Raw genomic sequence first — 19,233 nt, forward strand, 5'->3', positions numbered from 1 at the left:
AGAAAGAATGTAAGAATTTCAAGACAGACAAGCTGGGACCTTGGACATGTCCTTCTAGAGAGACAGGGTGATTCTGCTTTGGGGGATCTGGCATAAGGAAATGCGAGCTAGGAGCAAAGATACTGCTAAGTACTGAAGTCTCCTGGGGAAGACTTACGGCACACTCAGCGGGCCTTAAAAATGATGAAATAATGAGAAGAAAATCAATGAGCCTATCATTTTTTTCTTAAAGTGCAAAAATACCTATTTGAGGTTGTTTGGTATCTATCTATATATATATCCACAGCTAGAAAAGCCCAGAAATACATGGACGTATATTAAATGGTTATCACAGAAGGATGGGACCATAAGTGATTTTTTTTTTTTTTTTTTTTTTTTTTTTTGGTATGCTGCAATTTTTTTTTTTTTTAAACAGTGAATTTTGTCCTTTGGCTTTTTTCTGATTAGAATGGTCTCTGGCAGGTATTTGTACAGAGTTTGGGCTTTTTCAAAATAACTTGACCTATTGATTCCTAACAGAAGACACACAAAGTCTATGAAAATGTCACCAGAGCTGTATTAAAGCAAAATCCTCACTTGGGGGAGATGGACGGAAATATCTCATCCTTCTACCCCTCAACCTGACATAGCTCTAGCTGCGTGTGCGTTTCTCTCAACACTGATAATTTCTAACACGTCTCTTACAAAATCATTCCTAGTTATTTGCTATTTCCAGTGGTTTTTCATGAAGGAAATCTGATTTTCATACGTTCTACATGGTGATTACTTGTGATTTTCTATCTTGCTTCTGACCTCATTAGTGACCGCCATAATGCCACAATAGGGATTTCTAGACCCATCTAGCAACTTCCCTTCTGATTTCAATCTTTTCTACTCCATTTCTATTTCGTGTCTTACTGTTTCATCCAGAACTTTCAAAGTATAAGAGCAATGAAGAAGACATCCTTGCCTGTAAAAGGCAATGCCTCTTGTATATCACGTGAGGCATACTGTGTGTCTAAAACTGTAGGTCTAAAAGTGATGGTTAAGTACGTAAGCTAAGATAAACTCCAGATGGCTGAAATCCTTAATACAGCCATGGGAAAAACTAGAAATACATAACACAGAACCTTTACCAAAAGGTATGACATAAATAAAATCTACAACTTCCAGGACTGGGATACGAAGGAGAGAGTTTGCGGAAAATATTTATGGCAAGCGTAAGGGTTAAGGAACTCAGAAACAAGTAAAAAGAGCGTTGAGACCCAGCAGAATGGACAGTCAACATGGACAAGAAAACCCAGGCGCAGTCTCACAACTAGTAAAACAGCATAAAAATCCTGTACCTCACTCTTAATCAAAGAAACAAATAAAAGTGAGATGCTATTTCTTTTTGTTCAGTAAGCTGAAACATAACATTAGCCTTTGTTCCCGGCACAGGAAAAAATGACCACCGTGTGACCCACCATAGAGCTGTTATCTAATGCTAACTATGGCAATCATATTGCAACAAACATATCAAATCAACTTGTTGTATACCTTAAACTTACACAATGTTGCATGGCAGGGATAGCTCGATTTTTTTTTTAACGGGTGCACGGCACTGGACATAAGTTAAACCTCAACAACACTGATTAAAAAAAAACACATAGAACTAAAACAGTCATATCTTTGCTTTGATCACCTAAGTTCACATCAAGGGATCAAATTTAAGAAATGGCCAGAGCTGAGGACAATGATTTAAGTAGCAGGATTTCCAGTACAGTGTGATAATTAAAAATTAGACATTGTCAATTAGACACTGATTTGTACAGTCAAATGTCTCTGCAGGGAATGGTTCATGGATTGAAATATGACACAATCATTTAAAATTAAGTTTTACAGAATGTTATAATGACCAGAAGAGAGACTTAGGATAATATTTACATGAAAAGAGCAGGATACAATACTGGAAATTTCCAACATGTAGATGTTCTGATACACATCGATGTTTATGAAGGCTATCTCTGAAGGGTCCAGTTCCAAATCACTTTTGACGTTTTTAGCACCTGCCAAGTTTCTATACCATGCACATATTTAATGAACATCATTAGAGAAGCCAAGTGTCATAGATAATACCATGGACAGGATCTGTTTTCAGGTGTTTATTCATGTGCTGTTGAAACAGAGAGGTCCTACTGTCCGTAGGCTGCGTGTCTGGGAGGTCAGGAAAGAGGACACTGTAAAGCCATCCCATATGCATGGCTGGGATTGGGGTAACTGAGTCCGGCATGCCAGGCACTTCTCTATTCCCCCCTTCCTTGGTCTGAAGCGATCAATCCCTCCTCAAGACCCAACTCTTGGACAGAACCTTCCACACTTGTCCCCAAATAATTCTCCAGACCCTCTACCCAGGGGAAGAGTCTCCCATTAATTAATTAATTTTTTAAAAGATTTTATTTATTTAATTGATAAAGAGGGAGAAAGCAAGTGGGGGTGGGGGGGTGGGAGAGGGAGAAGCAGACTCCCCATTGATCATCAGGGAGCCCCATGACGGGCTGGATGCCAGGACCCTGGGATTAGGACTTAAGCTGAAGGCAGGTGCTTAACCGCCTGAGCCCCCCGGGCACCCCTTCTGTTAATTTGTTTCATCTTGCATTCACGCTGCCCAGACCACAGAAGGCCCCTCAGCCCCACCTGCCCCGGGGTGATCGCAGTAATCAGTGACTGACAAGGCAGGCACATCCCCACGCTCCCCTGACCTCTCCTGATGGTTACTTCTCTGGGGACATGCCCTCCCACGCCCCCCCCCCCCATCAATCACCACCTCCTGTTGCAACTGCCTTCTGAGTGCCTTGTATTTTGATTCTCCAGCCCTTGTCACCAGCTCTGATCACCGGCCTATGGGATCACTGCATTAACACCACCTCTCCCGCTGGATGGGGAACTCCTAGAAAGCAGCCCCAGGAGGTTTTGCACTCAGGGCTTCTCGTGAATTCCTTGTTCCTGGGAGAGCTTCGGAACACTCCAGAAATGTTTGCTGGGTGAAGGGATGTTTCCTTATTATAAAACAAGAGGAGCCCACCTAGTCTGTAATCAGCGGGGTTTACTGAGAGCCCAGATGCTGTCCTCATCGGCTCCCTCCAGGCTCTGGCTACCCAAAAAGTCCCCGGAAACCTCAGATGACATCACCCATGTTAACAATTAACAACCAGACTAGCCTTCACTTCACCGGGGCTCTGAGGGAGCCTCCAGGCCCTGGGGATTAAAGTGCAGGGGTGAGATAGGAAATCCTGGTGAGTCACCCGAGAGAGTGTTTACTAATTTGGAAGATTTTTTTCAAGCTACTTCTGTCTCTCCTGTGGGGGCAGGACCTGGAGGAGAACAGGAGAAGTATACAAACATTACTTCCCTCCCTCCCTCCCCCATGCCTCTCTAGGTGAGAAGGCAGAATGGCAGGAATAACAAAATGCAGAGAACTCACCCATCCTCACGGATGATCTGATAAGGTGGGTACCATTCTGTCCCATTTCCCAGAGGAGGACAGTTGAAGCACAGTGGGATTTGTTAACTCGCTGGAGGTCACAAAGCTCCAGAGACCATGCTGTTAACCACACTCTACCCTACAGCAGTCCCCCACATCCTAAGTTTTCTGTGGTTTCAGGTCCTCGCGGGCAAACCTTGTGGGGAAGCAGACAACCCTCCCGACTTAGGTCAGAAGCTCAATGGTGTGGCAACACCGACCTCCCCCGCCTTGCCTGGCCTCATCACCTTGGCATTTTATCACCTTGCATCCTTGCCAGAAGGGTGAGTACAGCATATGATATTTGCAGAGAGAGACGCCACATTCCCCTACCTTTTATTATGGTATGCTGTTATAACTGTTCCTTTATGATGAGTTACTGCTGTTCCTCTCCTACAGTACCTGACTTACAAAGTAAGCTTTACCGCACGTAAGTATGCATGTGTAGGAAGAAACACGGCATTAATCTATGGCTTCAGGCACCCACTGGGGGTCTTGGGATGTATCCCCCAAGCATAAGCAGGGGAACACCGTACTGCCTCATTATTGAGAAGGCGAATGCTGCCACAGGGAGATGCGAATGACATCCTATTGACCCACTGACCTGCAGAACAGAGAGGAGAGCAGGAGGCTGGCACCCTGTGGGTCACATGGCAAAGATTGCTTTTTCAGGCTGAAACTCAAGAGCGGTGATGCCTGTGGAATGAACACTGACAGGTTCCCCTCCCCCAAGAACAATCTTTAGTCCATGGGGAGCCTCAGCTCTCTGCCCAGAGCTGTGGTTTTGGTAGCAGGAAGCAAGCCATGTGCATCAATGATCAGGAATTCTGTAATCCAACTGGGATCCCAGACACGCGGCTGAACCCTGAGGGGGTTCGTGAGACATACAGAACTTCCAGGGCCACAGGACCCTACAGGGTAGGGTAAAGTAGACGGTGATCCCGCCACCAGTGAATTGCAACCCCAAACTAAGGCATGGTGGGCGATTTAAGGTGCACTTTCTCCAACAGAGCACGCTCACTGACTCTCCCCGGGGCACTCAGCACAGTACCCGGCCCACATGATCTCATCTTCCACTGGGTTTAGAATAAAACCCAAACTCCTTACCAGCGCCTCGGCCTCGAAGACCTTGCAGAATCTGACGCTCCAGGCCACTAGTTTTCTTTTCGTGCCTCCAGGCCTGAGGCTCTGGGGCTCTCTGTTCCCTCTATCTGGGTCACTCCTAGCCCCTTGACCAGGCGGCGTCCTTGTCATTCAGTTCTCAACGCCAGCATCCCCTCCTTCCTCAGAGGCCTTTCGAATCAGGCTTGCCACGCCACACCCCTCCAGACTGGAAAGAGCCCCGCAGCGCTAGATCGCCACCGGGACCCAAAGGCCTTCAACTTCAATAAATGTTTGTTGAATGCAAAAATGCTGAATACACCCAAATCGACTCCCCCTTCCTCCCTCCACCCCCAAAACACCTGGGAGAAATCCACAGAGAAGACTTCGGCAAGCGATAGCACAACACATCACCGCGGAACAAAGGCGGCGAGCCGAGCTGCCGCGCTGGGTGCCCTCGGATGAGGGCCCCCAGAAGACCCTTTCCGGCCGTGGCGCGCGCTTTGGCCATCGCGGCGGGGGCGGGAGCGCTGCCTACCTTGAACTCGGCGGAAAGTTGGGGCGTGTACTCGCGCGTCCAGAGCGCGCGCACCAGCGCCGCCAGCTGCTCGGTGACCTCGGCGCGGCCCGGCGCCGCCCGGTAGCGCCCCAGCGCCAGGAACTCGGCCAGCAGGTCGGTGTTGCTGAGACACTGCACCACGGCGTTCATGAAACAGGTGTTGCCGTGGTTCTTCAAGCCCTGCGCGCCCGGGGGCCGCGCGCCGTCGCCGGCGGGGGGCTGGGGCTGGGCGCCGGGCAGGCGATCCTCCCCTGAGCTCCCGCGCGCGGCCGGGGCGGGGCCCGGCGCGCAGGCGAAGCCCCCCTCGCCGTCCCCGTCGCCCTCGCGGGATCCCGGCTGGGGCCGGGGCCGAGGAGGCGAGGCCCCCGGGCGGGAGCGGCTGCCCAGCGCCAGCAGGAAGCGGCTGAACAGGCGACGCAGGGAGCGGCGGCGGCGGGGCCGGGGCGCGGGCGGCCCCTCTCCCGCCGCGGCTCCCACGCCCGGGTCCATGGCTCCCGCTCGCGCGCCCTCGGAGCCGAGACCCCCGGCCGCGAGACCGACGCGCGGCTAACCGACCCTGACGGCCCCGGAAAAGCGGCGGGTGCGGACTACCTGCCGGCCAGGTGTGCCGGGACCGGGCGGAGGCGGAGCCAGGGGCGGAGCCGCCCCGCCCCGCCCCGCGCGGGAATCCGGCCGCAGGGCCCGCCCAGGGCAGCGCCACCAGCCCCCACCCCTCCCGGCCCGGCCCCGCGGCGCCGCCAGCGAGCAGAGGCGCGGGACTCGCCCGCTCTGGGTCCCCACCTTTCCTTACCTCTTAACCAACCGACGCCCCGAATTTCACTCCCACTCCCACCAGCCTGCAAGCTGCGGAGCGGTAGAGGGGTGGTACATTGGAAAGCGCCTGCTGGATTGCCCAGCCCCGGATAGCCTGAGTTTCTGGGAATTACGTGGAGGTGAATATGAAGAACGGGAAAAGGGAGACTCCCCAAGGGGCAGCCTCCGGCGCAGCGAGAGGCGCGCACCGGGAGCTGGGACCGGCTCGGGGAGTGACCGCGGGGTCCTCCCACTTGCAGGAGCAGGTGTGCGCGCACAGGTGGCGCTGCCTCCAGCCCGTCTGTCCCGGTCCGGGAGGCCTTCCAGGACTGCGCGTTGCCCCGGGAAGAATCATCCGGGATGGTTGTGATTTCCTTCTTTCCACTGCAGACCAGGTCAGAGTCGCTTCCCCAAAACCTGCAAACGAGACTTCAGCGTCCTAGCGGGCCCGAGGAGGTTCGCGCCAGTACCGAGGCCAAGAAACCGGAACTCGACCCGGCTTTGCGGTCGGCCGAGCACACAGGCTGGCTCTTTCCAACCTCGGTGTTTGCTTACCAGGAAGTTTTCCCGCCCTCAGGCGCGCCTCCTGTGCGGTCCCCTCGCTGAATTGGTGCCCAATCGGAATTGGCTTGGCCTTGCCCCTCCCTTGGTTTCCTGGGTGACCCTGGGGGCCTCTGCTCACTTGACCCTGTAACTGTCAGGTTTATAATTAATCAGGCAAAGTCTTGCAGACGAATTTCTCATCATTTTCTGGCTCAGAAAGACATCAGCGGGACGCATTATTACATCAACGCCCTGAAATGTTACTTATTTGATAGGTGATCATTTATTAAAATATCTGCCTTGATGTGTCAAATAGGGTCCCAGTAGATGACCTGATGCAAAACAAAGCGGGGGGAGGGGGGAGCATTAGTTAAAGAATTTAAAAAACAGGCCTACAACAAAAAAAGTGTACTGTGATTTGGAGACTTGAAGTGTTTCTTGAAATGCCATGATTTTTCCTCTCTGGGGGAAAAAAAAATGTTTGGATGATCAGTATACAAAGGCCAACCCCTTGCCTTCCCTCGTCCAGAAAAGCATCTGTGAAATTTCACCTTTGATGGTTAACCCGGGATCCCCAAGAATGCACGGTTTCTTTGAGAAGGTACCAAAATTCACTCTACTCCATCAGGAGTTCTGCCAACGCTTTAACTCATTATGTCACTTAATTCTCAAAATAACATTTTAAGCCGGTATTCTCGCTTCACAAAAGGCCAAACTGAGGTTCAGAGAGTTGGAAGGAAGAAAGGCAATCCTAATATCCTACCCATGATCTGGACTCAAACCAAGTCTTGCCCCATTGCAGCTTGAAGGATGAAAAGCTGGTTAGGAAGGTAAGCAGACCTTATTTTTAGAGAACAGCAGCAGTGCTGTGTGTGGACAAATGATGCAGAAAGACCGAGGGTTTTACTGTCGTAAAGCAGAGATTAAGACAGGAAACCAGCAACTGGGAATTTATTCATAATAATTAAAAAAAAACCTTTTAATTACAGTCTGGACAACTTATTCTTGAACACATTCCCATTTTAATATACAATCTAAGAAGGTAAAAATGCATCCTACAAAGAAAAGGAGAAATTTCACGATAAAAATATTTTGACTCAAGAACAGAATCACGGACGTGAGGAAACCCAAACCAGTGTTAAGAGTTATCTAAGGTCAACTTTCAACAGAGCCGTAGGCAGTGCTGCAGTCCCAGAAGTCTCTGCGGCCTCAGGAGGAAAACGGGCACTTCCATCTCAAAATCGCTCCGTCAGCACTCACGCTAATGATGTACTGATTTCCTGGACTTATCCGGATGCCGGTGATGTTGCCGCTGTGTCCCACCCCAACGTGAGTCACTTCACCCTCATTATAATCCCACACTTTGACCAGATGATCATTTCCACCTGAAAAAGACCAGCAGGTGTATGTAATTTCTCCCCCAGGTTAGGGAAGAACAGTCCTGATTCCAAGCAAGTGGCTAATTTTCAACACGTCCTCCACGTTCCCAGATAAAGGAAGAAAATCTGCATAGGAACTCTTTTCCTTGGTTATAAAAACCTAGGTCTGTTGTAGTAAATTGTGGGGAAAGAAACACAAAGAGGTGATATCCCCTTTTAGCCCACCGCCCAGAAATAACCACTGAGAGGGCCTTTGGTTTCGCTCCTTCTGGTCTTTTCGGTACAAGTATACAGGTCTATGTAAGCACCTGTATGTGCGGTTGGGGTCACACCCTGCGTAGTTTTCTATCATGTTGAAAGGAGATGTGTTTGTGAAACTTTAATTCATTCGGAGCATTTATCCGTTAATGTCCTGAAGAATCAGGGTCTGGCAGGAAATGATGGTCAATGATGTTCCAGAAGGCGAGTTGTATGGTCGATGCCCACCTCCTGGAAATTCTGATTTTTAAGACTTCTGGAGGAAATAACGGTGCAAGGCATGCCAGATAACCCAGACCATTTAAAGGCCCATTTCTGCATCGATTGCCACCACCAAAAAAGGGAAGCAATGTAGGGCTTAGCTTTTCTGTGTGCCCCCAAGGCTTATGGACAGAAGTTTCCTCCCACGGAAGTGTGACTTCTGCCACTTTCTTTTCCAGCCACACCGCCTGTAATGCTGGGGCCTGACTCTTCACCACGGGGGCCTGTTGACACTTGTGTCCTCACTTCCTGTTGCCTCCCACCTTCTGGGGGGTTCTAGGTTCCCTTTTAAATAAGCAGGGCTGGGGGCTGCCTTTTCCCACCCCAGGACTCACCCGTGACGAAGTGCACTCCTTCCTGGGTGATATCCATTCCATTGACCGACCCAGACAAGGAACCTTCCAACTCTCTGATGACCGACCCATCAAAGACTTCCCAGTAAGCAATCTGGAATTCAGAAAAGCAGCGTCGGGCATGGTTCGGCCCCGTGGAAGCATCCGCCCGCGCGCGCGCACGCACGCGCACACGCTAGCAGAAGATGGTTCTACTTTATATAGAAAGTGGCAAAAATACACCCCGGGAGGAGAGATGGGCTGGAATTATAAATAGGCTCAGGCAGGGGGTGGAGAAAGGCATTTTCGTATTTTTGGCGTTGGTTTTTACATTCTCGTTCTATTTAGAGAGAAGGAGACTGTGCCAGTGAGCCCGGATTGTGACAGAAAGCTCTTTGGGTGAGACGAAGCGCTCGGGAGTCTGAGGCAAGCTGTAAACGAAGGAGGAAACAGCCACAGCGTCCACGTTCCCGGTTCAGCTCTCAGGGGAGGGCCTGGTGGAAGGGAAGTGTCCCCCGTCCAGCTGCTGGGGGAGTGACCGGCCCAGAGAGTTCTGCAGGATCTGGTCCCTACCGCTGACTGCGAGCTCTTCCCCACCGCGCACTATTTCCAAGGTTCTGTTCTGCCTTAAAGCAGTGAAACCACCCCCACCACCCCCCGCCAGCGTGAGGTCTAGAGGCAAATTGATAATATGGCCCCTCCTAGGTTAGGGATGGGGAGCGGCGGGGGTGGGGGGGGTAGAGTGGGGGTTGCTAGAGGGAGGGAGATTTTTCTCTCAATATACTGCTTTTATACTTCTTGAACTTTGAACCGTGTAAATGAACAACCTATTCAAAAAATGTTCTTTTCTTTTTTCCCCCCCCCCAGATTTTATTTACTTATTTGACAGAGAGAGAGCACAAGCAGAGGGATGGGGAGGCAGAGGGAGAGAGAGCAGCACCCGTGGGGCTCGCTCGATCCCAGGACCCTGAGATCATGAGCGGAGCTGAAGGGAGACGCTTAACCAACTGAGCCACCCAGGCACTCGGAGAAGATCTCTTTCCAAGCAAAGCACTTGACCAGGACTCACGAGTGTGAGCTTGGGCAGGCATTTCATATCTCATGGTGTTAGACATGTGCTGTTCAGGTCATTATGTCGGGAAACCATATTCCTCTGAATCGAGCTAGAAATGCTGTTTTAAAAACAATTTTTTTCTTTTAGCTAATTTATTAATTTCCAGTGATGCTTGATCACTTTAACAAAGAGTTGTTTTCGGGATGCCTGGATGGCTCAGTTGATTAAGCAGCTGCCTTCGGCTCAGGTCATGATCCCAGCATCCTGGGATCGAGTCCCACATCGGACTCCTTGCTCAGCAGGGAGCCCGCTTCTCCCTCTACCTCTGCCTGCCATTCTGTCTGCCTGTGCTCACTCTCTCTGACAAATAAAAAAATAAAAATAAAAATAAACCACAAAGAGTTGTTTTCATAGGAAAAGCGTAAGGGAATAAAGATGCATGCCCAAATCCTCGCTTCTCGGGTAGCTGACTGCCTGGTCTCTTGGCCAAAGTCATAGTGACCCTCTTCGGGGCAGCCTGACAGTGTCTTGGCTTTCCCTCAGGCGTATCCTCTGCCGATGGTCTTCCCTGAGAGCTAAGCATGGTGAGGTCCTCTGCCACTCAGTTCTCAGCTCAAGTGTCACCTCCTTGAGGAGACCTTCGCCAATCATCCTAGCTAAAGCTGGATCGTGTAACCTGTTCTACTTCCTTTTATCCGTGTCACCATCTGACGTCGTCTTGACCTCCTGTTAACCCACAGTTCATGGACGGGTTCATTTCCAAGTGCCCATCCCATCCGTCCCCTCCCGCCTACGGTAACAATGCAAGGTTGACCAGCATCCTGACAGCAAGAACGCCATCATGTCCCCAGCCCTTCGGGTCGTTGCATTGACTCATGATTTATGCTTTGAATATTCTGGTGACAATTGCCAGATGAGGGCAGGAGACTGTTTCAAGTCTCATAAACTCAAAGACCATTCCATTCCCTGGCATAAGGGAAACGGGACACAAATCTAGAAGCTTTATATACCATGTTCTAATAGCGCTTACGGTGACTTCACGGCGAGCTTCCTAATATCCTTTCTGCGCCCTCACTGCCCCCAACCCTGTTCCCAGAGGAACCGGAAGTGAAACGGGCTTGGGGGTGGGCAGACGTAAGCCAGGTTGGGTGGGCAAGACACAAAGGAACTAGCAAGGCCAACCTTACAGACACTAGAGTGAGGCAGAACTCTGGGCCCCCCCCCCAAACAGGCTGTCTGTGTCAGGCAAACCCTGGCCCACACCTGGGGGCATTTCTGGGGGTTTTATGACAAAAAGTATCTTTGGACAGTAGTCCCCAGTCACCTGGGAAGCTTAAGCAGGGAAAAGCCCCATTCCTAGATTCTTTTTTTTTTTTTTAAGATTTTATTTATTTATTTGAGAGAGAGCACAAGCACGAGCAGGGAGAAGGAGCAGGAAGAGAGGGAGCAGGGAGCCCGATATGGGACTCGACCCCAGGACGCTGACATCATGACCTGAGCCAAAGGCAGACGTTTAACTGAGCCCTCTAAGAGCACCCCCCCATCCCTGGATTCTATCTTTAGTGTTGGGGGAGCATAGAGAGGTCCCTCTAGTATTTTTCCTACAATATTTTTATACTTTGAACTCAACTTTTTCTGTGACTTGTGAAAAGACAAATGCACAAGCTCTTCTTCAGTGATCTCCAAGACTGGGTTAGAGGACTCCAAATCCATTCATTGGTTGCTCAGGTAATGAGACGGACACCGGGCTGATCTGATGTGGCCAGGAGGGTAGATGACCCCCTAGCGTCCTTGCTCTTCCTTGTGCCTCTCTCCTGAAGCCTTTCCTTTGCTCCAAGAGGCAGGGTTCCCCCCACCCACCCAACGAGGGACCAATCTTCACCCAAGGACAGGGACTCTCCAGCTATCGAGATTTTAGTACGATGCTGATAAAGTAGGAGGGACACAAGATAAGAACTTGATTGAAAGTCATCAAAGGGACCTCCGGGCTGCGCAACAGGGTTCTAGCCTCAGAAATGCCCTAATCATGAAAACCAGTACTTCTAAGCAGCTACTATCAGCAAAACTGGGCTCTGACAGTGTGGGGCTCCAGTCCAGAGGCCACTCCTGCGGCCGCAGCACATGGCAGCTTCTTCTGGAAGGATCCTGACTCCTGCTAGGGAGTGCTTACCTTCCTGTCGGTTCCACTGGTGATGATCTGGAACTCTTCGGGATGGTAACAAACACACTGGAATAAAGTATTCGCCAGGATCATCTGATTCCTCCGGAGACGTCTGAAAATGAGACCCAGAAGCTGTGACTTCCCTTCCCCTCTAAGATGTGTTTACTGCTCAGATGGGATCTGGTACAAGTTTGGGTTGCATTGGTGTGCTTACCCAGACAGACTTCTAGCGACCCTGACCCTCCACTTTGGGATCCTCCCAGGGCACCTGTGGGATAGCCCAACGACCCAGGGTGGGGGGGGGGTGCCTTTTCCAAAGACAGAGCACAGAACCCCAGGGGAATTCTGGAGTCCCAGGAAGCATGAAATAGGAGAGGCTGAATTCAGAGTCACCCTGCTGCCTTCGCATGCCACCGAATTCTTGAGGCCACCGAGTTGAAGGAAAGATTCCTCCCACCCAAGTGGTGAAGTATGGGGGACAGCTTCTTAAAAAGGGATATTCCCGAGCTTTGCCTCCAAGGGATATTCCAGAGCAGGTTCGGATGAGGCCCACACTCGGGCGCTTTTCATCAGCAGCCCAGATCGTTCCCAGGGGCACCATAGTCCAAAAACCATTGCAGCAGATAGGACGCTAAAAAACTGGTACGGATGGCTTCTCCCTCCCCCCCACCCCCCCACACCACTTGGACACGTGTGGTCATCCCAAAAGGGAGTTCCAGGGGAGGCTACGACCTCCGACAAGTGCAGTCTTTGAACCAGGGGCATCTCTCAGGATCTGGCTTGGAATGCGGGCTCTCAGGCAGCCCTCTGGATCTATTCAGTAAAAATCTACACATTGGCAAGATCTCTAGGTGCTTCATAGGCAGGTCAAAGTGAGAGACACACAGGACCAGCCCGGGGAGGATTTTCTTTGGTTTGGGTTTTTTTTTAATGCATTGAATAAAAAGTGTTCTGCCCTTGCCTTAATTCCCATTCTCTTCCCTGCAATCTAGAATGCTCCGTATTCTTTGGCAATACCTAGATCCGTTTTCTAGATGTAGATCTCTTTTCTCCTGCCTCTGGTCTTATTCGAGTCTCTCTAATGCAGTTAGGCACAAAGGCAAGTCACCCTTGGAGCGGTAGAGAGGGGCTGGGCAAGGAGAGGGTTAGGGGAATAGGGTGTAATTCCAAATGAAAACACACAGCTAAAGTGCTTATAGTAAAAAAAAAAAAAAAAAAAAATTGCTATATGAAACCAACAATAAAGTTCACGTGCTTTGGTCTAGTTAGCTGGGAGTCAGGCGCTGTCCAGGGGTTGTGACAAGCTTCCAGCATGAGAGGACGCTCCCTATCATGGACGGGTACCTACACGAGGTCCCAGATGATGCAGGTCCCGTCCGTGCTGGCCGTGACACATTCCTCGTTGTTGTTCTTCACCCGGATGCAGGACACGGAGGATTTGTGCTCCTTCAGGGCCTCCTCCAGCTTCTGGGTCTGACAGCTGATCTGCCAGACCCTCACCTGAAAGCCACCAAGCAGAGGCTCTCAACACAAGCTGGCGGCTTTGGAAGGGATTACCAAAAAATACACACACACACACACACACACATATGTATATGTATATCTAGGAGCTTTTTCAGCTCCGCCGTGCTTGTTATTTTAAACTCCCTGTTCTCATCTCAGCCGAGTAGGGTGGGAACGCTAAGCCGCAGAACAAGAAAATTCTTCTGTGGAGCCAGGAAAATGCTACCAACGATCCCAGACCTACGTGCGCTTTTCAGGCTGAGAAGGGTACCACATGCCTGCTGCGAAACCAAGAGGAATAGTGTGTCTGCTCAGTTCTGCCGAGCGTTGCTCTGGGGCTTCCGAGGCCATCGGGAAGGCTCTTGGGGACCCAGAGCTGTATTTAAGCATCACACCAGCTGCTGGGCTTTAATCATTTCCAATCGAAGGTTCCCAGCCTCATCAAAGCCAAGACCCACTTTCTGCAGCAAATATTTTCCGACCACCCCCCCCCCCAACACCCGCCTGCTATCCTGAAGTGAAAGTCATATCATAGGTCATGGGTCCTACCCACGAAATTTCAAAACAGTCAGTAGGATGCTTTCACTGCAATAAAAGGGCATAAAAGGAAAGTCATCGTATGTCGTATAAAAGATAAACGTTCTGTCATGACTGTACCAGAAAACATAATAATGTGGTCAGACACTTCCCCTTTCTTACACTGAGTATGTCAGACTTGTGGAAAAGAAGATGAGATTGTCTAGCATGAGAAACAGAAGACAATACAAGAATACAAGAATAGTAGGGTAAGTGATAACAGACTAACTTATTTGTACCCAAAAGGGGAAAGCGGCCGTAAACAAAGTAAGAAAACCATTCTAAGCCATTTCCTTAGTAGGAAGAGGAGGAACCACCAAATTATCCCCGATGAGCTGTGTCCATAACAATTCTCTAATCTTGTTTAAGCCACTATATATGCAGAGGCGTACATCCAGCCTTCAGCAAGATTTTCAAATTTTCTAAAATTTTCTAACTCCTATGGTGTGGGCCCCCAGGCCTGGAACTTTGGATGTTCTGGGCGTTACTAGCCCTTTCGCGGTGAGATTGCGGGGGTTTGAGGTGTGTTTGTGGGGGGAAGGGGATGAGATGGTGGTACTGGGGTCCTTGCAACTCAGGCGAGGCCATTTACCAATGAAAATGGAAGTGCTTGAGTATTTCGGGAAGTGCTGAATTCATACCCGTGCACACCTGCTGACCGGCAGCCCCTGGTCTCCAGCACTTAGCAAAGACCTTGAAGATTATGCCTTTTGGAAGGAAGGTCTGTCTGTAGCAGCTGCGTGGGGAATGGGAGGAAGGGATGATGGGGTGTTCTGAAAAGATTGCCAAGGGCAATGAATGCATTCGTAATATAGGATTTCCTCCCGCAGTTGTCATCCCCCAGAAGCAGATGATCTGGTCCAAGCCATGTTTGGGCGTGAGCAAGGTGGACGCCCCGAAAGGGTGAGGGAGCAACCAAGGATGCTGCGGGGGTCGGCACCAGCGCGGCCGCAGAGTGAAAGCAGGGGTCCAAACCCTTGAGGGGGCGGTGGGCAGAGAGCAGGGCTGGGTCCAGGGCTGGACGTGTCTCTGGAACACCGGTCACGTGACTCGCCACGTCGGCTCAGCCGATTTTGAAGACTTGGTACCAAGCAGTGCAAAATATCTCGTGAACTGGGAGTGTCCGTTGTTATCTTCCCTTTTTGCACAGGAAAGGGAGACACAGAGAGGTTAAAGCACGTGCCCCCGGTCACACAGCTGGGAAGTGGCGGAAGTGGACTTTGTGCCCCGGCAGTAGGAGTCTGGAGCCCAAATGCTCAGCCATGGGTCCAAACTCTGCTAGCGGCCACATCGAGATGCTGGATCTTTTTTCTCCCTGTTAAGTTATTCCTCCAACAGCAGGAGGAATAGAAAGGAAAAGAAAATGTCCTTTCCGGAGAAGGGAAGGCTGGGATGGGGGGTGGAGGCAGAGAAAGCTGGGGAGTGGGGAGGGGGAGGCTGAGAAAAACGTGTGAACGGAAGAGGTTTCAGGCTCCTCCAAAGGACGAAGGGAAGGTCAAGTGTAACGACTTTAAAATCACAGTCGAACATCTGGGTAGATGAAAGAATTCACTCTAAAAATAACATCTTCTTTAAAAGATACGATGAAGACAACTATATAACTCTAGTCTTTGGAGGGAAAAAAAGAACAAGCAATTCCAAAATTCTGGCAAAACACTAACTTGGAATCACAGCGCAATTCCATATAGAATGCTTTCGTGTCTGTATCTTACATGTTCGTTCATGAATAAACATACCTAGATGTGTGTCTCCATTATTAGAACATTACTTTATGATGTATTTTAGGGTTTCTTCAAAATCTTACGTTGGTCCTGCCTGACTCCGGGTAAAGTTTAAAAAAAATCAAGCCAGTGGCTTTCCATAAGGTAGTTGCTCTAAACTGAGGTTTCTAGAAAAAGATTCCACCTTCAAGAATGGTACCTCCCCTTCCCCGCCGCCGCTGATGACCCGTTTACAGTCACTGGTAGTAGCGATGGCTGTCACTCCGATCCTGTGGGCGTTGTTAATGACATAGATCAGCCGGCCTGTCTCTGGGGCAAAGGCTCGGATTCGACCGTCGTCCCACGCTGGCACAGAAGGGGAACAAAAGGCAGGTAGGATCAGTACGCTCCCACTCTCTGGGCAGACCCTGGCGCTCTTCAGTCATAAAGGTATCAGGACCAGGAAGCCGTGGTGGTGATGGAGGAGAGAGGCCAGCCCCCCACAGCTGCCAGGAATCCTATCCCTCCTTCCCCTAACTCTCCAAAAAAGGTTGCCATCAACCATCTAGGTCCAAGAACTTCACAGTCATCCCTGATTCCTCTCTATTCCATCTACCCGGCCCCACCAAACCCAACCCGAGTCTAACCCATCAGCGAGCCCCAACTCTACAGTTAAAAAACATCTCAAATCTAGCCACTTTCCAATCCTTCGACTGGGCCCACACTCATCCAAGCCACAAGCACCTCTCTCCTGGATGATCGTAACGGCTTCCTCTCTGGCCTGACTCTTGCTTCCCTCAATCAATTACCTATGTGGGGGCCTGGGTGCATCTACAATCATGTCACCCCCTCAATCAAGAAGATTCAAAAGGGGGGCGCTTGGGTGGCTCAGAGGGTTAAAGCCCCTGCCTTCAGCTCAGGTCATGATCCCAGGGTCCTGGGATCGAGCCCCGCATCGTGCTCTCTGCTCAGCAGGGAGCCTGCTTCCTCCTCTCTGCCTGCCTACTTGTGATCTCTGTCTGTCAAATAAATAAATAAAATCTAAAAAAAAAAAAAAAAGTAAAAAAAAAACCAAGATTCAAAAGTCATTCTCACTAACGAAGAAAATCCAACTCCTTTTCCCCCATGGTGACTACTCTCCGTGGTAACTACTCTCTGCTCCCTAGCTAGCTCTTCACCTTCATCTACTACCATTCTCCCTCAACCTTTACCCCAACTCTACTCACTAAGCTCCAGACACACTGGCATCTTTCTATTCCTACAATACACCAAGCCATTTTCCACCCCAGGACCTTTGCCCCTGCTATTCCCTCTGCCTTGAATGCTCTTCCCCCAGGTCTTCATGGGGGCTGGCTCTTTCTTATCGGCTTTAGTGTCACCTCTTGACTTGGACAATTTTCAAGAAGATGTTCATGGAAGATCCTGCATTTCATCAAAGATCTGAGGGAGTGCGGGGGTGAACCAAGTGGGACATGGGGCTGCCTGGGGACAGATGAATCCAGGCAGACTGAGCAGCCAGAGCAAAGGCCCATGTATCATGTGCTTGAGGAACAGCAAAAGAGCAAGCATGGCCACAGGGGATGAGTGGTAAGAGACAAAATCAGAGGTAAGAAGGTGTGTGTGGAGGGGAAAGGTCATGGAGGGACTTTGGGGCAACTGCAGGGAATTAGAGTCACGAACCCTGGAAAAGGCATGATTGGACTCATACCTTAAGAGATCCCTAGCTTCTGTGTTGAGAACAAACTAGGGGAGAGGGCTGGTGAGTGAAAACAGAGGCAGGGAGCCCTGGTAAGAAGGTACTAGAAGAATCTAGGGGATGGTGGTGGCTAGGACAAGGGTGAAGATGATGGAAAATGTCCTGATGTGAGGGCCATCAGAGGCAAATGCTGGAAGCCAAGAGCTCCTTGTGTCTGCTGTGTGTTCTCCCAAGGGAGAAGCCAACGGGGAGGAAACATAGCCAGGAAAAGAGGGGGCAATATGGGCTCCTGACATCACCATTTCAATGGCTGCACTTAAAGATACACTTGAGGGTCTGGGTGGCTCAGTGGCATAAGCATCTGCCTTTGGCTCAGGTTGTGATCCCGGGGTCCTGGGATCAAGCCCCGCATTGGGCCCCCTGATCAGCAAGGCGTCTGCTTCTCCCTCTGCCTCTGCCCCTCCCCCAACCCATACTTGTGTGTGCACGCTCTCTCAAATAAATAAAATCTTAAAAAGGGAAAAAAGATCCACTTAACTGTTTCCTGAGTGATGTGAACAAGTGAATTTCCTTTTTCACCACTGGACAAATTTGCGTATGAGTTGAACATAAGATGATATTAAGAAATTATAGTTTCGGGGCACCTGGGTGGCTCAGTGGGTTAAAGCCTCTGCCTCTGGCTCGGGTCATGATCTCGGGGTCCTGGGATCGAGCCCCACATCAGGCTCTCTGCTGAGCAGGGAGCCTGCTTCCCCCCATCTCTCTGCCTGCCTCTCTGCCTACTTGTGATCTCTCTGTTAAATGAATATGTGGAAATCTTTAAAAAAAAAAATAAAATTTTAGTTTCATAGGAAAACATTGTTTTTAGGGATATACCCTGAAGTATTTGGAGGTGGAATATACTGGAGTCTGTAATTTATGTTAAAATATTTTGGCACAAGAGGATCAATGGAGTTAAAAGCGGTTCCCTTTGGGGCATAACATAGTTGAAGTCAGGTTTTTCTCTCTCCAACAATGGAAGGGTTTCTAACACGGGCGCCCCGTACTCACCAACCCCCCAAATCCGTCTGGTAATCAAATTGCTATAAATCAAATTGCTATAAATTCTCCTTCCAGAGAGAAAGTGACACACTCTGTGCAGCAACGTTGGGGGGAGCGGAATTGTCTTTGTTCATTCTGAGCTCAGAAAGTCTCCAGGCTGGAAGGGGACTCCACAGGGAGGCGGGATCAGAAGCGAGGTGGGGGGCAGCAGGAGGCTGCCCTGGGGTGTGCACACGAAGAGACCCACGAGGAAGGAGAGCAAGGTCCAAAGCCACAGCCGGAGCCCGCGCCAACGCCCAAGAATGTCAACGTTACCCGAGATGATGCTCTTGCCGTCCCGCATGAAATCGATGCCGTGGCAGGTCATGTTGGGCACGGTGATGCGCAGCAGCTCCCGGTTGGACAGCGTGTGCCACACCCTGATGTCCTTCTTGGCACAGGTGGCAAACAGCTCGGCAGTGCCACTGCGAAGGAGCCACCGCGAGAATGAAGAGAGCAGCCATACAAGGTACACGCTCGGCTCTCAGATGGAGCGAGCGAGGATCCGGGGAAGGATGCCCGCTGGGCACCCGGATCTCCGGGCCCCACGGGCTCACAGAACCCTTGTGTAAAATGGCATTCAATGCCCACAAGTAGACCATCCATAGACATCCGTAGACCATCGTCTGTAGCCCTTTGCCTGGAGGATGAACTGGGACAAAGTTGCTCAAGAGGAAAAATGTCAAAGTTTTTAAATGGCCTGGTAGCCTGGGGTCAAAACACAGCTGTGGAATATGGATATGAAGAGAAGCTAAAC

At 50.3% G+C, this 19,233-nt stretch overlaps 2 protein-coding genes and 1 long non-coding RNA gene across 4 annotated transcripts in view; 1 reads left to right on the plus strand and 2 right to left on the minus strand.

The window, feature by feature from the left end:
* The window catches only part of USP43 (ubiquitin specific peptidase 43), a 52,032-nt gene extending 46,297 nt beyond the window's left edge, over window positions 1-5,735 (minus strand). For both annotated transcript variants that reach the window (XM_059148478.1, XM_059148477.1), the window contains exon 1: window positions 5,121-5,735. In XM_059148478.1, coding sequence (XP_059004461.1) covers window positions 5,121-5,630 — 510 coding nt within the window. In that variant the 5' untranslated portion in view covers window positions 5,631-5,735. The remainder of the gene's footprint in view (window positions 1-5,120) is intronic.
* A 1,675-nt stretch (window positions 5,736-7,410) lies between these two features.
* The window catches only part of CFAP52 (cilia and flagella associated protein 52), a 36,474-nt gene continuing 24,651 nt past the window's right edge, over window positions 7,411-19,233 (minus strand). Inside the window, exons 9-14 of the mRNA XM_059148480.1 lie at window positions 18,753-18,901; window positions 15,921-16,066; window positions 13,270-13,421; window positions 11,931-12,033; window positions 8,710-8,821; window positions 7,411-7,861 (exon numbers count right to left, since the gene is read on the minus strand). Coding sequence (XP_059004463.1) covers window positions 7,686-7,861; window positions 8,710-8,821; window positions 11,931-12,033; window positions 13,270-13,421; window positions 15,921-16,066; window positions 18,753-18,901 — 838 coding nt within the window. The 3' untranslated portion in view covers window positions 7,411-7,685. The remainder of the gene's footprint in view (window positions 7,862-8,709; window positions 8,822-11,930; window positions 12,034-13,269; window positions 13,422-15,920; window positions 16,067-18,752; window positions 18,902-19,233) is intronic.
* On the plus strand, window positions 7,668-10,152 carry LOC131816103 (uncharacterized). The gene is made up of 2 exons (XR_009347945.1): window positions 7,668-7,805; window positions 9,055-10,152. It is a non-coding gene; the product is annotated as an uncharacterized LOC131816103 (long non-coding RNA).

Source organism: Mustela lutreola, chromosome 15 (genome assembly GCF_030435805.1).
Source record: "Mustela lutreola isolate mMusLut2 chromosome 15, mMusLut2.pri, whole genome shotgun sequence".
Classification (NCBI taxonomy): Eukaryota; Metazoa; Chordata; class Mammalia; order Carnivora; family Mustelidae; genus Mustela; species Mustela lutreola.